This window comes from Suillus subalutaceus (genome assembly GCF_016647625.1).
Source record: "Suillus subalutaceus strain FC151 chromosome Unknown DFJ58scaffold_52, whole genome shotgun sequence".
Taxonomy (NCBI): Eukaryota; Fungi; Basidiomycota; class Agaricomycetes; order Boletales; family Suillaceae; genus Suillus; species Suillus subalutaceus.
Window position 1 is genome coordinate 172,357 of NW_024540301.1, and position 16,691 is coordinate 189,047.

Sequence of the window (16,691 nt, forward strand, 5' to 3'; positions counted from 1 at the left end):
GATAGCCAAAGTAGCGTCGGATGATACGGACAGAATAAACGGGGATGGACAGTCACTTCCAAATTTCCGGTATATACGTATGGGCCGTTGTTGATTAATGAGGGCAAAAATCAAGGGAGGGGATAACCGTAACTAACTGCAAAGGAATGAAAAGCTAGTGAGAAGGGGCGAGAGGAGTACGGCTATTAAGTGGATAGAACTGACTTTGCTTCCAATACATTACAACCATCGTGATAACTGTGTGCGACGTTGTGTTCCATCCAGAGGCGAGCTTGACATGGAGAGCATCATTGTCCTCTTGAGAGATACGGGAACTTGAAAAGGGAATGGGGTCATGAACGGAAGGAACGCGTTCTGCGGTGGGTTATGGGGAAATGCCGTAGTAATCATCTTGTGGTAGACGTTGACACGTAAAAGTTTGAGTCGGGAAGACGTAGGAGTCCTTAAGGATGTACGAAGGATTATGGAGAAAACAGGAGCTAGAAATAAAAGTGAAACGTAACAGTCTTTGGAGGATGATGCTTCACTTGAAAGAAAGCTAGTACTACCATAAGACTCTCAAAGTTGGTCGTCTCGGTGCCGATGGCCACCCAGGCTTTGAAGGGGTTTTGATCATCGACTGGTACGACAGTTTATAAGGGCGACCGCTGGCAGCACCTAACAACGTTCACTGGATGGATAGTCCTCAGGATGCATTTGGACCCACTGAAAGCGGTGGCATTGGAAGTCATACCCAGTCTGGTGCGGGGGGTTGTTTCACTCGAACAACTTCAAAACTAAGCTCGGCGCCAGGCGTAGAATTGACATGGAACAAAGCTGTACATTCGGTAATGCTACAATTGGATCATCATTAGCAAGTAGGGCTAGAAGCATTGATTTAGCAACTGTGAGGGACGGTTAAGGCTAAGAACTCACGGATCTCGGCAATTCGACCAGTGTTCTCCATGAGCCATGCGACTCAAATCAATCTCTTGCCCGCTGGGTATCATCAACACAGTCCCAAGAGAATTAATTGGTCGTTCTCGGGATGCGGGGGGTACCCAGAAAAGCAGCCAACGATCGGGTGCTACCACCCATCCATCTTCCAGCAAGAAAGGGTTTGAATGAAGATCATGATGAGATGTGCTCTCGAGTAGCTCAGGAAGGTTTTGAAGCGCATGTTCCAAGTTTGATGAGAAGTAAATGGCGTGATTGTTCCAAGTATTGTTCAACGGAATAGTTTGTCGTTTGCAAGGTGTGGTGGGATGTCTATCCAAAGAGAATGCAGTGTGGATCTCAGAGTGCTTTTCGAATTGCTGCGCTGTTGCTGCATTCCACAGCCGGACAGTGAAATCAAAAGAACCAGATACGATGCGAGTGCCATCGGGGGAGAATGAGGCTGACGAAACCGAACTAGTGTGCCCTCGGAAGGGCTCACCCAATGGCAGACCCGTCGCTGCATCCCACACCCGGACAGTGGAATCGTTCGAACCAGACACGATGCGAGTGCCATCGGGGGAGAACGAGACTGAGTAAACCGAATCAGTGTGCCCTTGGAAGGGCTCACCCAATGGCAGCCCCGTCGCTGCATCCCACACCCGGACAGTGGAATCCTCCGAACCAGACACGATGCGAGTGCCAGCGGGGGAGAACGAGACTGACCAAACCGAACTACTGTGTAGAGAGGAGGGTGCGAAAGCACCGCAGTGTAGGGGCGCAGAGGATCAAGAAAACAGAGGTCAGAGTAGAAACTAAGCAATTTAAAAACATTAACGACGCACATGAATATTGCCGTGTTGCGTGTCATCAAATAAGCCTGGCGGTAGTCGATTAATCAACGGGCCCGGCAACCTTCTGAGCTGGGCCTGGACGTCGCGTCACACTGCTCTAGCATATCAATATCAATCAATTGAAAATGTTTAAGAAACGCACGACGTACGTCCATTAATGACTTTCCAGTTGTAGCCTGTAAAAGGGAGACCACCATTAATGTTCGTGCTCCCAGGATGGATGATCAATCCGACCAAGTTGGAGGTTTGTATCGAATGCACTGTGCCATTATTATTACTCGCAAGTGGCAGTGTTGAATATCCTATCGGACGCCGCGGAGATAAGTTTGTTTGCAGCGTGAAGAAACAACTCGATCGATTGTCTTTGCATTACTCCGTTCTCGTCTATCACGACTTTGAGTGATGGAAGCCTAACTCGTAACACATCCGCTTCTACCTATCTCAACGAATTTGTATTCAAGATGTCTAGTACACCCCAGCTGGCTCAAAGTACCTGCAGTCGAAAATGAATCTATGGTGGAGTCTATGTGAACTTTACGATTCACTCCTTCTGATGCTGAATCATGTCAGCAGAGCGTAAGGGTCTCAAAGCTGCTCTCGCTCAGATGCAACAGGAACTTCCATTCGACTTTCCCTGTATCGTGAATGGTTTACCGGTCTGTACCGTAAGCATGCCACAAGCCAATTCGTTGATGACTTAGCTTTCTGTGGATATTAGATTAGAACTGGTAAACTTGCAAAGCAGCCCATACCCGCCCGTCATCTCTACATACACCACGAGGCAGATGAATCGGCTGTAGTCACCGCGATTGATGGTGCCCTTGCCGCCAAGGCCGAGTGGGAGGCCATGTATTGGAACAATCTCGCCGCCTTCTTCCTGCATGCTGCAGAGCTTGTTAGCGGCAAGTACCATTACAATTCGATGGCAGCTACCATGCTTGGTCAAGGAAAGAACGCTTGGTAGGCCAAAATTGATGCTGCTGCCGAGGTGTGTAAGATGATATTATCTTGGTGGCAGTTGATTAATGGAACTTTCGTAGCTGTTGACTTCTTCTGTACCGGCGTCAAATATGTTGAGGAGCAGCCTCCTAAGAACTCAGCAGGACCATGGAAGTAAGTCCAGTATCTTTTCTATGAAGCTACTTCTGATGATTGCTTAGCCGCGTCGAGTATCGTGCGCTGGAAGGATTTGTTCTCGCAATTTCGCCATTCAACTTCACAACAATTGGTAGCAATCTTCCAGGTGATACAAGCGACTATTCTATCACGAGTTTTACGTTCTGAATCAGTCATCTCTTAGTTCTCGCGATCGTCGGCAACACACTCATATGGAAACCTTCACCAACGGCTACGTATTCCAACTACTTGGTCTACCAGATTTTTGCGAAGGCCGGTGTTCCAGCTCGCGTCATCCAGTTTGTTCGGGCCACCTCCACAGGTCGTCGCACAGGTCATATACCACCCCAACTTTGCAGCACTCCACTTCACGGGCAGGATCTTTATATTCAAGAAGTTATGGAAAGACATTGCCACAAACCTAGACAAGTACAGAGGGTATCCGAGAATCGTCAGCGAGACAGGAGGGAAGAATTTCCATGTCATCCACAAGTCGGCAGACGTCCGATATGCGGTTTTGCAGAGCATTCGAGACGACTTTGAGTATCAAGGTGGGCATGTTGTATGTATGAGTGGCGCGCAAGATTGATAGGCGTGTGTGCAGGACAAAAATGTTCTGCATTGTCACGGCTATATGTTTCCTCTTCACTTTGGTCATCTGGATTCAAAGATCTGCTCCTGTCCGAGGTTGCGAAGATCACAGTTGGTCACCGTCAGACTACAGCAACTTTATGGGACCCGTGATGTGCGTTCCATTTCTATGCGTTGAGCTGCGCACCGGTCACTGAACAATATCGCAGAGGTCGTCCGGCTTATGACAAAATAATGGGCGTTATCCAGAAAGCCAAGGATGCGGGAGGGGAGGTTCTTATCGGTAAGGCAGATAGTATGACCCACCTGTGACTTTCTTCATGATCCTACGGATGATGACCCGAAGGCCTATTTCATACAACCTACCATCATTCTAACCAAATATCCTCAATCAATCACGATGAAAGAAGAAATCTTTTGTCCTGTCATCACTGTAATAGTTGTGTTCGGAAATGCGGCCTGATTTACTGACAACTTTTCAGGTCTATGTGTACGACGACACGAATTATGAGAAGACTCTGGAACTGCTCGACAACACCTCGCCTTGTGCACTGACTGGCTCTACGTAAGTCGCAAGGTCTCTGCGACAAGCGTTAACTAACAAAAAAATTTCCAGCTTTGCTGCAGACCGGAAAGCGCTTCTGACTGCCACAAACAAGCTACGCAATGCTGCCGGCAACGTCTATTACAACAAGAAATGCACTGGCGCAGTCGTGGGTCAACAGCCCTTTGGAGGAGCACGAGCAAGCGGGACCAATGATGAAGAGCATCTTCTACCGGTTCGTTTCGGCGGGAAGCATGAAGCAGAATTTCATGGGCCTGAAGGACTTCTAATACCCGTCGAACTTGATTTGAGATAATTGGTATCAGAATAACAACACTAGGAATTGACGTTGTATCAATCAAAGAATCATATTAACTTGTCACTACTTCTGTTCGATGAGGAACGTTATGGAAGATGAATTTTCAAGCATTCTGATCAGGGGATCGAGCACTAAAGCAGAAAACCATCGCCATCTCGCCTCATCGCGTCGTCGTTACTCTGCGGTACCGGGTATGGGCGGCGGCCATACAAGCTAAGAACGCGAATACCCAGCCGTCGAGCAAAACGACTGAATTCATATACTGTGCCTAAGAACGCGAATACTACGTACATGTTAATACGTGAAGTTCTATACAAGTAAATATGATGCTCACCTCAGCCGTTGAGCGGAACGACTGAGGGAGAAAATAAGAAGTGAGTAACGCTAAGTAGCTAATATAATGTCCAAAACAGTACTACTGAGGTCGCAATCATATCGATTATCGACATAAGCTTTTGGTGCGCACTAGGTTTTGGGAACTTGTGATCAAAGCGTCCATGCACTCTGCAACCACAATAAATTCAAGCTCGGCGCCAGGCGTAGGATTGACGTAGACCAAAACTGTACATTTGGTAATGCTACAATTGGATCATTCATCAGGAAGTAGAGCTAGAAGTATTGATTTAGCAACTGTGAGGGACGGTTAAGGCTAAGAACTCACGGATCTCGGCAATTCGACCAGTGTTCTCCATGAGCCATGCGACTCAAATCAATCTCTTGCCCGCTGGGTATCACAAATACAGTCCCGAGAGAATTAAATGGTCTTTCTCGGGAAGCGGGTGGTACCCAGAAAAGCAGCCGACGATCAGCTCCTTCTATCCATCCACCTTTCCGCGAGACATGAGTTGAATTAAGATGATGATCAGAGGTGCTCTCGAGTAGCTCAGCAGGGTTTTGAAGCGCATGTTCCAAGTTTGATGAGAAGCAAATGGCGCGATTGCTCCAAGTATTGGTCAACGGGATAGTTTCTCGTTTGCAAGGTGTGGTGGGACGTCTATCCAAAGAGGATACAGAGGAGTGGATCTCAATGTGCTCCTGGAATTGCTGCGCTGTCGCTGCATTCCACAGCCGGACAGTGGAATCATAAGAAGCAGATACGATGCGAGTGCCATCGGGGGAGAAACGAGACTGACCGAACCCAACTAGTGTGCCCTCGGAAGGGCTCACCCAATGGCAGCCCCGTCACCGCATCCCACACCCGGACAGTGGAATCCCGTGAACCAGACACGATGCGAGTGCCATCGGGGGAGAACGAGACTGACGAAACCTAACTAACGTGCCCTCGGAAGGGCTCACCCAATGGCAGCCCCGTCGCTGCATCCCACACCCGGACAGTGGAATCATAAGAACCAGACACGATGCGAGTGCCATCGGGGGAGAACGAGACTGACTGAACCAAACTTAGTGTGCCCTTCGGAAGGGCTCACCCAATGGCAGCCCCGTCGCTGCATCCCACACCCGGACAGTGGCATCGTTCAGAACCAGACACGATGCGAGTGCCATCGGGGGAGAACGAGACTGACGAAACCTACTCAGTGTGCCCTCGGAAGGGCTCACCCAATGGCAGCCCCGTCACTGCATCCCACACCCGGACAGTGGAATCGTTTGAACCAGACACGATGCGAGTGCCATCGGGGGAGAACGAGACTGACCGAACCGAACTAGTGTGCCCTCGGAAGGGCTCACCCAATGGCAGCCCCGTCGCTGCATCCCACACCCGGACAGTGGAATCCAAAGAACCAGACACGATGCGAGTGCCATCGGGGGAGAACGAGACTGACGAAACACATTTAGTGTGCCCTCGAAAGGGCTCACCCAATGGCAGCCCCGTCGCTGCATCCCACACCCGGACAGTGGAATCGTTCAGAACCAGACACGATGCGAGTGCCATCGGGGAGAACGAGACTGACTGAACCGAACCAGTGTGCCCTCGGAAGGGCTCACCCAATGGCAGCCCCGTCGCTGCATCCCACACCCGGACAGTGGAATCCCAAAGAACCAGACACGATGCGAGTGCCATCGGGGGAGAACGAGACTGACCGAACTGAACTAACGGTGCCCTCGGAAGGGCTCACCCGATGGCAACCCCGTCGCTGCATCCCACACCCGGACAGTGTCATCTTCTGAACCAGACACGATGCGAGTGCCATCGGGGGAGAACGAGACTGACGAAACCTTACCAGTGTGCCCTCGGAAGGGCTCACCCAATGGCAGCCCCGTCGCTTGCATCCCACACCCGGATAGTGTCATCTTCTGAACCAGACACGATGCGAGTGCCATCTGGGGAGAACGAGACTGACGAAACCGAACCTTAGTGTGCCCTCGAAGGGCTCACCCAATGGCAGCCCCGTCACTGCATCCCACACCCGGACAGTGGAATCATAAGAACCAGACACGATGCGAGTGCCATCGGGGGAGAACGAGACTGACCGAACCGAACTAGTGTGCCCTCGGAAGGGCTCACCCAATGGCAGCCCCGTCACTGCATCCCACACCCGGACAGTGTCATCTCTAGAACCAGACACGATGCGAGTGCCATCGGGGGAGAACGAGACTGACCGTAAACCGAATTAGTGTGCCCTCGGAAGGGCTCACCCAATGGCAGCCCCGTCGCTGCATCCCACACCCGGACAGTGGAATCGTCAGAACCAGACACGATGCGAGTGCCATCGGGGGAGAACGAGACTGACTGAAACCGAACCAGTGTGCCCTCGGAAGGGCTCACCCAATGGCAGCCCCGTCACTGCATCCCACACCCGGACGGAATGATAAGAACCAGACACGATGCGAGTGCCGTCGGGGGAGAACGAGACTGACGAAACCCCAGTAATGTGGCCACTGATCACGGTCTGAATAGCCGTCCAGTTCACAACACGTCCGTGTATCAGATGAAGAGTGTTCGGAAACCTTGCAGTAAACTTTGTGGCTATCGTGGACTTTATGGGCGAAAATGGTAGCGCTGATACATACAGATGCGGCGTGCTGTGTAGAATCATCCCAGCAAAGAGTTGGACGAATCTCTGCACATCCTTTGCAGTAGACAACACATTTTCATACCCAAATTGGCCCTGTGTTCGCGCGTAAGCACTTCGCCTGACACCACCAGGGAACTCTGTTCTCACCTTCAGCCACTGGGAAATCAGTGGAAGCACAGCAACTGCAACGTTGAGTCCATTGAGAAGGCCGAGTGATTCAATCCAAAAGAGAAGCCGCTCGTGGTCAAAGAATGATTCTATTTCCTTTGCGAGCTCCGTGTCGAATTCCGTTGCTCCTACGTGCGTAGCCCAAAATCGAGAGGAATAGGACAGATGTGAGGAAATGCGTGTTGCGACTCGATCCGGCAGCCCCGCGTCTTTGCTATTAGGGAGGTAGGAAGACTTTAAATCGCACATATTGAAGCGAAGGTCATGTTCCATCACACGAAGTGACGCAAAAGCAAGATTGCGTTGCGCGTTCGAGATCTCCACGAAAAAGTCTCCGCTGGATGATTTGTCTGTCAGGAATTCGCGGAAGGAGGCGTGAAGGGGTCGGATGGGACTAGATGAGTTGGTGGTGCCGCTCAGGAGGGATCCCATGTGTGCTACCACGACTTCCACTTTATATTGCTCCTTTGCGTCTGGAAAATGGCTCCGCATGGCATTCAGGGCATCTAAAGGGAGGGGTTCGGCTGAGCCAAGTATCTGTCCCATCACGGAATGAAACTTCGCCAATGCTTGCTGATACTCGGCTCTTGTGCATCTGTCCTTCCCCATGGCTTCTCCTAAAATGAAGCTATATATGTCATCCAACAGGTTTTTCCGCTCTCGACGATCGTGGGACACCACAGTATGGAAGCGATTAATCGGCTCAGAGCCAAGAGGGGTTTCTTGGATGTATCTGCATGCGAGACGTGCCCACTCGAATAATCCATCAGCTTTGTCAGCGAGGTCTCCAAACTCTTTGTCCCCAAGATCAGGCAGGTCTTTCAGCTCCTCAGACACAAAAGTATGAATGTCGCTCTTTGCAACCGCTTCTGGAATGTCGTCCATGGATAACCGTAGAATATGCTGAGCACCGTGAAATGCATCACCGATATCACGAAGTGGGCGAGAGGTGACGAGAACCCGAAAGTTGGGAGGGAGTTCGGTGATTTGGGGAAGACCTTTGTCCTGAAGTTTACCGGCAAGTATGCGGAGAAGGTGATGCCGTGTCTCGACTCCGCCGCTCTCGTCCAGTGCTTCAATGACGATCAAGACAGGCTCTGGGCCCATGCTCGACTCAGACAACTTCTTTAGCGGTTCCATAAATAGCTTGCGCCACTGCTGGATGAGATCTGTCGTGTTCTTGAGCGCATTTGCATGCTCGACGACATGCGCCAATGTTCGTCTCATCTCCGGATCACGGTCAGCGAGGTCGCGAGCGATAGTGGAGAAGACTTTTTCATGGCGTTTGTCGGCTTTAAGGTCCCGGTCGAAGCAGAAACAAGAACCAAGCCCTCCCAAGTCGTTAAACCAATTGGCGATTGTGTGAGCGATGGCTGATTTCCCCGTCCCTGCAGGGCCAGATAGCCACATCACACGCTGAGCAGCATCTCCGCGGATCCATTCAGTGATCTGGGAGAGAATGTCCGTGCGCGTCCCTGGTAAGCATTGTTTCGTGGTAACTAGTCCCGCGCCTGCTGCGTAAGGCATACCGCTAAGATCCAGTTTGTCACCCAGTTCGTCACCTGAAGGAGTATGAGTGGACGCAAAGTCAGAAGTACGTCCAAATCCTTACTCGTACACCGGACAAGATCGGCTACGTCCCGAATCGCTTGGTCCCGAAATTGTTGCATAAGCTCATCCAAAGCGTTGTTGTACCGTGTAATCAGATCATCCGTCTCCGAAACAACATTTTTCCCGAGTCTCTTCCCTGTGATAATAGTATAAGATTCACGAAATGCGGATAGTTCGATGACTCACAAAAACTCTTTTTCTCCGAGTAGTCCCTGATGAAACTTGCGCACTCTAGAGTCTGCTGGGCGATCCGTCCAAAGATGTCGCGCTTGGATGATATCTGGCCAAGAGTGTCGTCTTGTGACATGAAGCGGTAAACTTCTTCTAATTTCTTGAGAAGAGATTGTATCGATTGGTCCCGTTCCGCTTGAGCGAGGATAATCTGCATAGAGTCAGCAACCGCTGAACAGGAGGGCAAAACCACACGTACTTTAGATGCAGTAGACAGCACACCCAGCACCACCTTTGCGTAAGGATGTACCTATGCAACTTAATTAGCTCACTTCCAACATAAGAGAGTGGCCCATACATTCGCAAGATCCCCAACGACAGTGTCAAAAATCCTGAGTGGTTGAAGATATGTGGTCTGTAAATTGTCTGCGGCATCGAGATCCTTTGGGCCATCCTTGGCTGCGGATGCCGCAGCAGTGCCATGTTTCCCGAGTTGTTTCATACTTTCCATACCCTGACGCGCATCTCGAAGTCCGGCATCAACCGATTGGGGATCAGGAATTTCCACGCCAGACGAAGCAGCCTGAACCTATGCACCCACCAGAATTTAGAGATGAAAAACAAATCGTTTGGCGTAAATACCTTTGGAGTAGGTTCTCCGGATGCTTCTTGGTTCGCACTACCACTGAGATTCTCAGGTGTGGCGGGCTTGTCACCATCAGAAGGATGTAGATGCGACGGATCCTTGGTGGACCTCAGATAAGTTCAAGATTACAATAATGATCACCTACCTCGATATTCTGATTCGACGAAGCACCTTCATGGTCGGCGTTCTGGACAGCAGGGGTTTGGTTGCGGGAACGCTTGAAGCGTTTCTGCACAATATATATCAGCTATATTCTAGCACCCTCAGCAGAAGTTCAAGGTCGACGTACAGAAACTTTTTTAGTCAAATTCTTCTTAAATTTCTGCAGGGCCTGACGAAATCCGCTATGGGGCTGGCTCTGAATGAAGAATGTGTCAGAGGCCGACGACGTTATTGGCGCTCATCTACAGCGATCCTATGAGAACACGTACCGAGCTCTCGCCAGTAGTTGCTTCTCTGGATTCAGAGGGCTCTGGAGGATGTTTCGGCCTGCGGTCTTCGCTCATTGTCACGGTAAACAGTCAAAGATTTGTATTGGTCTGAGGGAAATCGATGCAAGAGTTAGAGAGAGGGGAGGGTAAAAACAAAATTTATATAACAAGCACTCGAATACCCTTGACCACAAACCTCGAGGCAGCGCTAATCGATTAACCATGTTCAAGTTAAGTTATGATTGGGCATTGCAAGAACGTGTGTTGTGCAAGGGCTAGCGAAACTTCAGCATCGTTGAATTATCATGTTGAACACGCTTGATTCATTAAGTTACTTATGAAATATGTGTACATGGGCCATCGGGCTGAACTTGTAAGTCGTTATTTTCATTTGGTAACACCTCAACGAGGTGACGGACACCTTACTCCTGCTAAGTCTCCCAAACCGGCAAGTGTTATATGCCTTCGATCGGCCTCAGTTCCAACTGCCCATAAACCTAGCTTGTTCCCTACCTCGTCTACTCCACAAATAGCCCCTGCAGCGCCGGGGTCTTCATTTGGCCTGCCCCAACGCTTATCATATCGTCCGCACCCTGTATACCCAACCTTTTTGCCAAACCAGCTGCATCAACGACACTTGCAGCACCTACTTAGTGCGGCAACCGCAGTCCTTTCATTTTCGTTTGGTCCCGCGCCTGTACAGCCGCTGTTCGCTGCACTTGCTTCCGCCCTACTAGGATCTTTACCAGTCCCTCGTTACTGCAACTTGCTTTGACTTCGGGTCTCCCAGCAGATCGGATTTACCCCTTAGAAGGAGAAAATAAAGGCTATACAAGCTACGATCAACTCATCTCCTCTGCTCGAAAGAATGGTATTCCACATCTGCCAGTCCGTCATACTACCAAGGACACTCTGGCCTACTTAGTTTATTCCAGTGGAACAAGCGGTCCTCCCAAAGGTATGTTTCTCTTTTTGTCACTGGTCTCGTTTCCAAATCGCAGAAACATAGACGCACCGTCTGACTATATTATACAGCCGTCATGATATCCCACGGAAACATCACTACTTCCACCCTCTCAACAATAGTAAACGGTATGGAAATGGCTAAAACTCAGGCTGTATGTCTTCCGACGCTACTTTCTTGGTCTGCCTGACTCCCCTGCTAGCCACCAGTATGGAACGCCCCTCATGGGCTGCAAGTAACCTTCACTGTCCTTCCGCTCTATCACTCTCTCAACCTTTACACAACCAGTTTCTTCAACTTCTTAAATCCCTCCACGATTGTCATGCTCCCGAAATGGGACATCGATATATTGACAGCGTCCCGAAGTAAGTGAATACCAAGAGCATTTAGCGAGTCCTGTAGTACTTCTGGTACTCATCTGGAGCCAATGTAGATACCACCCATGTTCCTCGTCCCCTCCCTTCTACACCAACTCGTTCACCATCCACGCTTCAAAACTGCTGATATAAAGTCGGTTAAGGCGATCGCAAGCGGCGCCGCATATCTCCCGCCTCAGCTTGCTGACCAGGTTTGCGCCCGTTTCACAGACATATCAAGAGTTACTGAAGGTGTGTCGTCTGCGTATCGTGTGCAAACCCCTGGTGCTACTTCACAGGCCACGGCATGTCCGAATTCGTAAGTGACCTCATCTGCTCCTTCCAGCTCGCTGACGTCATTGTCTGAGATACACAATGGCCATCGCCATGAAGCCCATCCCTGGCATACTCGATGGACGCGCCAAAAACAAGTTCTTCTTCCTGCTGTCGAAGCCCGCGTTGTCCGTCCCGACGGGTCCCTTGCGGGCCCGAACGAGCCAGACGAGCTTCTCGTCCATGGAGGCTCTGTGGCGCTGGGAGACAAGGGAAACGATAAGGCCACTCGGAAAACGTTTGTCGATGGATGGGTGTGCACGGGTGACCAGATACGGATCGATGAGGACGAGGTACTTTTGTAAGTTGATTCGACGAGTAGGATATGCCCACTCATGCTAGAGTCGATCTGTCCTGTTTGCAGTTTCGAAGACTGCACCAAGACAAACTGCACCATCCATAAACATAACCTGGTTCACATTGTACTGACCTCCGTCCTTACAGGATACGCTCAAAATCTCAGGGATGCAAGTCTCTCCCGTCGCAATCGAGAACACGATCCTGGCGCAGCCCGACAGACTCATTACTGATGTGAGCGTCACGAACGTTTCGGGTGGGCGTACCCCGGACGAACGCATACTGCGCGCGTGGATCGTGTTATCCCCTGCGGGGGCAGCGTTGGGTAAGAAAGAGGTTGTGACACGACTCAACGTATGGGTGCAAGAGCGTTTGGGTCGGTATAAGTGGTTGAGAGGAGGGATTGGGATTGTGGAGACGGTAGGGTTTTCCTCGTTTTTTGGGGGGGATGAGTTGATTGAGCCCTCAGGTAGATTCCCAAATCGCCAACTAGGAAGGTGTTGAGACGGGTGTTAGTCGAGGGGTATGAAAAAGAGGTAAAAGCGAATGCGAAAATGTGAAGCGTCACATGCAAGTTTCTCGTATGTTTTCCTCGATACCCTTGACTAATGCTGGCCATCTTGTTATGTACGACTAAAGTTGTGTGGCTGTCTTTGTTCGGTAGGCCAACACTCACTCTAGGACAGTATAGACCAGAAGACACTAGCCACAGTTTGTAAGAGATAGTATACAAATGAAAATTGGATGTCCGTCCTGTCCGTCCCGTCCGCTTTGTCCTGTCCGTCCTCTCTGTTCCCATCGTCCGGCAAACCATGATCTCGCTGCTGATCGTCTCCCAGGTATCCCTGATCTAACGATAGAGATCATGTTCATGTTTGCCTCGTTGGCAACAGGCCTCAAGGTCATATCATCCGTGAGGTTGTGCCGCCCAAAGTTGACCTAAATCCCATAAAACAAATCTGAGATTTTCGAGGAATTCCGAGGCATTTCGGATAGCCAATTTAAATTCGGGCGGTACGGACAGAACGAACAGGACGGACAGTCATCTCCAATTTTACGGTATATACGTACGAGGCGTTGTGCCGTCACCAACTCTCAATGGGAGTTTGTCTGTTTCAAACGAGGAGTGTGCAATGCTCTGTTACCACTCACCACTATTCGACTGCCAAGCCGTGGCGAAAAAAAACTACGTGCCAGCAGTGTTGAATTAATGGGGGTCGATAAAGTGTGCTCGAATGAGTAATGAAACTAGTTCAGCGGGCAGAAAAGAAAAAGGCATGAGTGACAGAGGTACTACCGCCCAAAACATGTCCTGATTTGGTAATTCCAAGATATTAACATTTTCTGGCCAGCCCTGCTTTTCCCTGTGTACGTACTTAGTGGGCTTGCACATATCACTAATAGGTAGGATACACCCAATAGAACATACTGAACTCACTCCCAATGCATCGGAGGGAGTGCATACTAGCTGTAATGCTCTGTTCCTCATGTACAAGAAAAAGCGAAAATATCAATGGACTTATTATTTAAGGTTCACAGTGCTTGCTGAGCGGCTTCACCCAAGCTTCACCTGATCTGCTGTAACTGAGATGCTCGTACCTTGCTGTAGGAGCCGAACAGTTTCGGAGTGGTAACAGGTCACATATCACCGCTTTCAGGGTTTAAAGCCGTTCGAAGGAACCGAGAAAGGTCCGAATGATAACGGGGTACCAGGAACCGTTCATATACATCTTGGGACCCGAAGTAAGCGCTACCAGTACTACACAGCACGAATTTGGTTGACGAATCTCTCACTTGAACTGTGACTGTCTATAACCAATCCATACTAGGATAGCTAATGATGACGTTCCACGTGTCCGAGTCATTCTCGTTTTCACCTACCTGGATTTTCGCTGGAGTAGCAATTGTTGTCGTACTCGGCGCGTACTGCAGGGGAAGATTTTTTGCCAAACACGCATTCCCACTGCCCCCCCGGACCTCCAAGGCGCTGGTTCTGGGACAGTGCTATGCCATCAAACAAGTTTGTTGTATTCGTGCTTCCTAAGCAAGCTGTTCAATTTCTAGCGCTTCAGTGTGACCCATACAATCACACAGTGGATACAAGAGTATGGTCCGGTCGTCTCTGTATGTCAGGGAAATCAAGTCTCAGTCATCATTGGAAGTGTAGAGGTACGTGATCAGTTGCTGGATATTGTGCTTCACTCACGAGGATGGACGGCTCTCTAGACAGCCAACGATATTATGGAGAAACAAGGGAGTGCTCTCGTTGATCGCCCCCGTGCCATAGCTGCTGATGAAATGTTTTCTCAAAATACACGTCTTGTCCTTATCCGTGCCGGGTCACGGTTTCGTCGGTTTCGCAAAGCGACACAGCTACAGTTACAACCGAAGGCAATCAAAGCGTACCGAGACATACAATCAGAGGACGCGAAACAGCTCGTGTGCGATATTTTGAAGGCACCAGAGAAACACCAGGAACATGTGAAACGGTGAGTTGTTAGTATCACTGTTGTGGTTATTAGTTTTGCCAAACCGCAACAATGTAGATTTTCGAACTCGGTCATCCTGCGCATGACATATGGGAAGTCGACACCGACCGCGAGCACGGATCCTGAGGTAGTAGGGATGAAACTTGTGGTAGACCGTTTTGGAATTGTCATGCAACCCGGTGCTTTTTTGGTTGATCGCATCCCTATTCTGCGGTACGTGCCCTGGTATGGACGTCAGTTGAAGGCCTGGTTTCGTGAGGAGTATGAACTGGTACTAGGGCAGATGGAGCGAGTAAACAATGAGATAGTGACTTGTGTTTCAATTGCGATGTGGGTTTTGTGCGCTCACATCTCTTTCAGGCAAGTGGTATCGCTGGGCCGTCTTTCATGCGTACACTTCTCGAGCAACATGGGCATCAGCTATCGAAAATTGAGATGTCTTTTTTGGGAGGGACGCTTTTTGGTGCTGCTGCTGACAATGTGAATAATTCACGTCTTGGTTGGTGAGCGGGATTAACAGTTCATGTTTAGATCTCTGCGGCCATCACCACTGCTATCCTGGCTGCGGCTTGCCATCCCGAGGCACAAATGCGTGTGCAAGAACAGCTAGATACAGTCGTAGGTAGAGAACGAGGTATGTCTCGCTTTTATGGTTCAATTATGGGATGAGATCAGGATGAGATACTCAATTTCTTATTCACAGCCCCATCTTTTGAAGATGTCCAGCGTCTTACTCAGTTGCACGCATTTATGCATGAATCATTACGCTGGAGGCCTGTCGTCCCGCTCGGTAGATTATGTTCCTCTCGTTGTCAGCTATCCTTAATTGTTAGCACAGGGTTCCCTCATCGTGCCACGAGGGATATAATATGGGTATGTGAAATTGATGTTCTTAAAATCTGGACTGGATATCAGATTGCGGATTAATACTTGTGTGTGTAGGAAGGGTTCCGGATCCCTGCTGGCGCAACAGTCTACGGCTGTCACTGGTGCGATCATTGATTCATCCTCCCTAACTTATCGGTGACTATCATACACTACAGGGCTATTTCTCATGATGCAACTGCTTTTTTCCGACCCCGAAAACTTTGACCCCCAGAGATGGATTGAACCATGTGGGCACATTCGTTCCGATCTCAAGTCTTTCCCATTTGGCTTTGGCAGGCGGTCAGTTGTCTGATCAAATCAGTAGTATTAAACTGACAGGTAAATCAGGGTCTGTCCAGGACAGTATCTAGCAAGTGATTCTGTCTTGATCACCCTTGCGTATTTGTTCTGGGCTTTTCGAATCTTGGAACCTAAAGATGCGCCCATAGATAGGTGGGCATTCGAAGAAAATGTTATTGCGCACCCACAGCCGTTTTCGGTCATGTTTTCCCCTAGGTTGGATGTGGGGCATTTGGAAGAAGCCGTGGGGCAATCCTAGATATGTACATAACCTTTTGGGACTATGTCTTGTCGGAACCGTCCACTATGATCCATTCCGTGCGTACATTCAGGTGTAGCTTGGCCCAGGAAGCATCAATAATGAGCGTGATGCAAATACATGAAAGCAGCCCAATTTCCCTCTTCGACTGGTTAATGAACAACGGATGCGGTATCGACAGCACCACTCTGCGCCCCGAGTGCCTGCTTTGTGCACCTTTGTCGATCGGCCTGCAATTTCTGCTTACTCTGCGTTCAAGACGGAACTGATGAGTCGATACAATTGGTAATACTGTGACCCCCGTCGAATGAACACAGCACTACTGAGCGTTGTCTCATACTACAACAATTGCGCCACTCACATGCAGTCCCCTGCTAGCAGAAGACAATTGGCGTCAGTGTTGTCTCAATGCCGCCGAAGATATATCGGCATCCACCCAATCCTGTGAAGTCTCCTAATGGGGCTTGTGAGACAGTTCTGGGCAC

At 49.7% G+C, this 16,691-nt stretch overlaps 3 protein-coding genes across 3 annotated transcripts; all 3 read left to right on the forward strand.

Moving 5' to 3' along the window:
• Positions 1-2,332: 2,332 nt before the first annotated feature.
• Positions 2,333-4,255, forward strand: DFJ58DRAFT_788123 (Aldehyde/histidinol dehydrogenase; the record flags this gene model as incomplete). The annotated part of the gene is given in 10 exon segments (XM_041390137.1): positions 2,333-2,425; positions 2,488-2,729; positions 2,930-3,012; positions 3,070-3,188; positions 3,208-3,436; positions 3,490-3,625; positions 3,686-3,749; positions 3,823-3,909; positions 3,959-4,041; positions 4,093-4,255. Coding segments are annotated over 10 exon segments (1,299 nt in total), but the record flags the coding sequence as incomplete, so codon positions are not given.
• Positions 4,256-11,091: 6,836 nt separating this feature from the next.
• Positions 11,092-12,851, forward strand: DFJ58DRAFT_660314 (uncharacterized protein; the record flags this gene model as incomplete). Its single annotated transcript, XM_041382141.1, is given in 8 exon segments — positions 11,092-11,299; positions 11,377-11,459; positions 11,508-11,662; positions 11,676-11,706; positions 11,739-11,926; positions 12,008-12,287; positions 12,439-12,711; positions 12,765-12,851. Coding segments are annotated over 8 exon segments (1,305 nt in total), but the record flags the coding sequence as incomplete, so codon positions are not given.
• A 1,446-nt stretch (positions 12,852-14,297) lies between these two features.
• DFJ58DRAFT_882741 (cytochrome P450) lies at positions 14,298-16,528 on the forward strand (the record flags this gene model as incomplete). The annotated part of the gene is made up of 11 exons (XM_041394575.1): positions 14,298-14,311; positions 14,364-14,460; positions 14,518-14,780; positions 14,838-15,087; positions 15,141-15,260; positions 15,312-15,414; positions 15,484-15,570; positions 15,619-15,653; positions 15,727-15,769; positions 15,824-15,947; positions 15,996-16,528. 11 exons carry the CDS (start codon positions 14,298-14,300, stop codon positions 16,204-16,206), a joined length of 1,347 nt encoding a protein of 448 aa, XP_041244008.1. The 3' UTR covers positions 16,207-16,528.
• Positions 16,529-16,691: the final 163 nt, after the last annotated feature.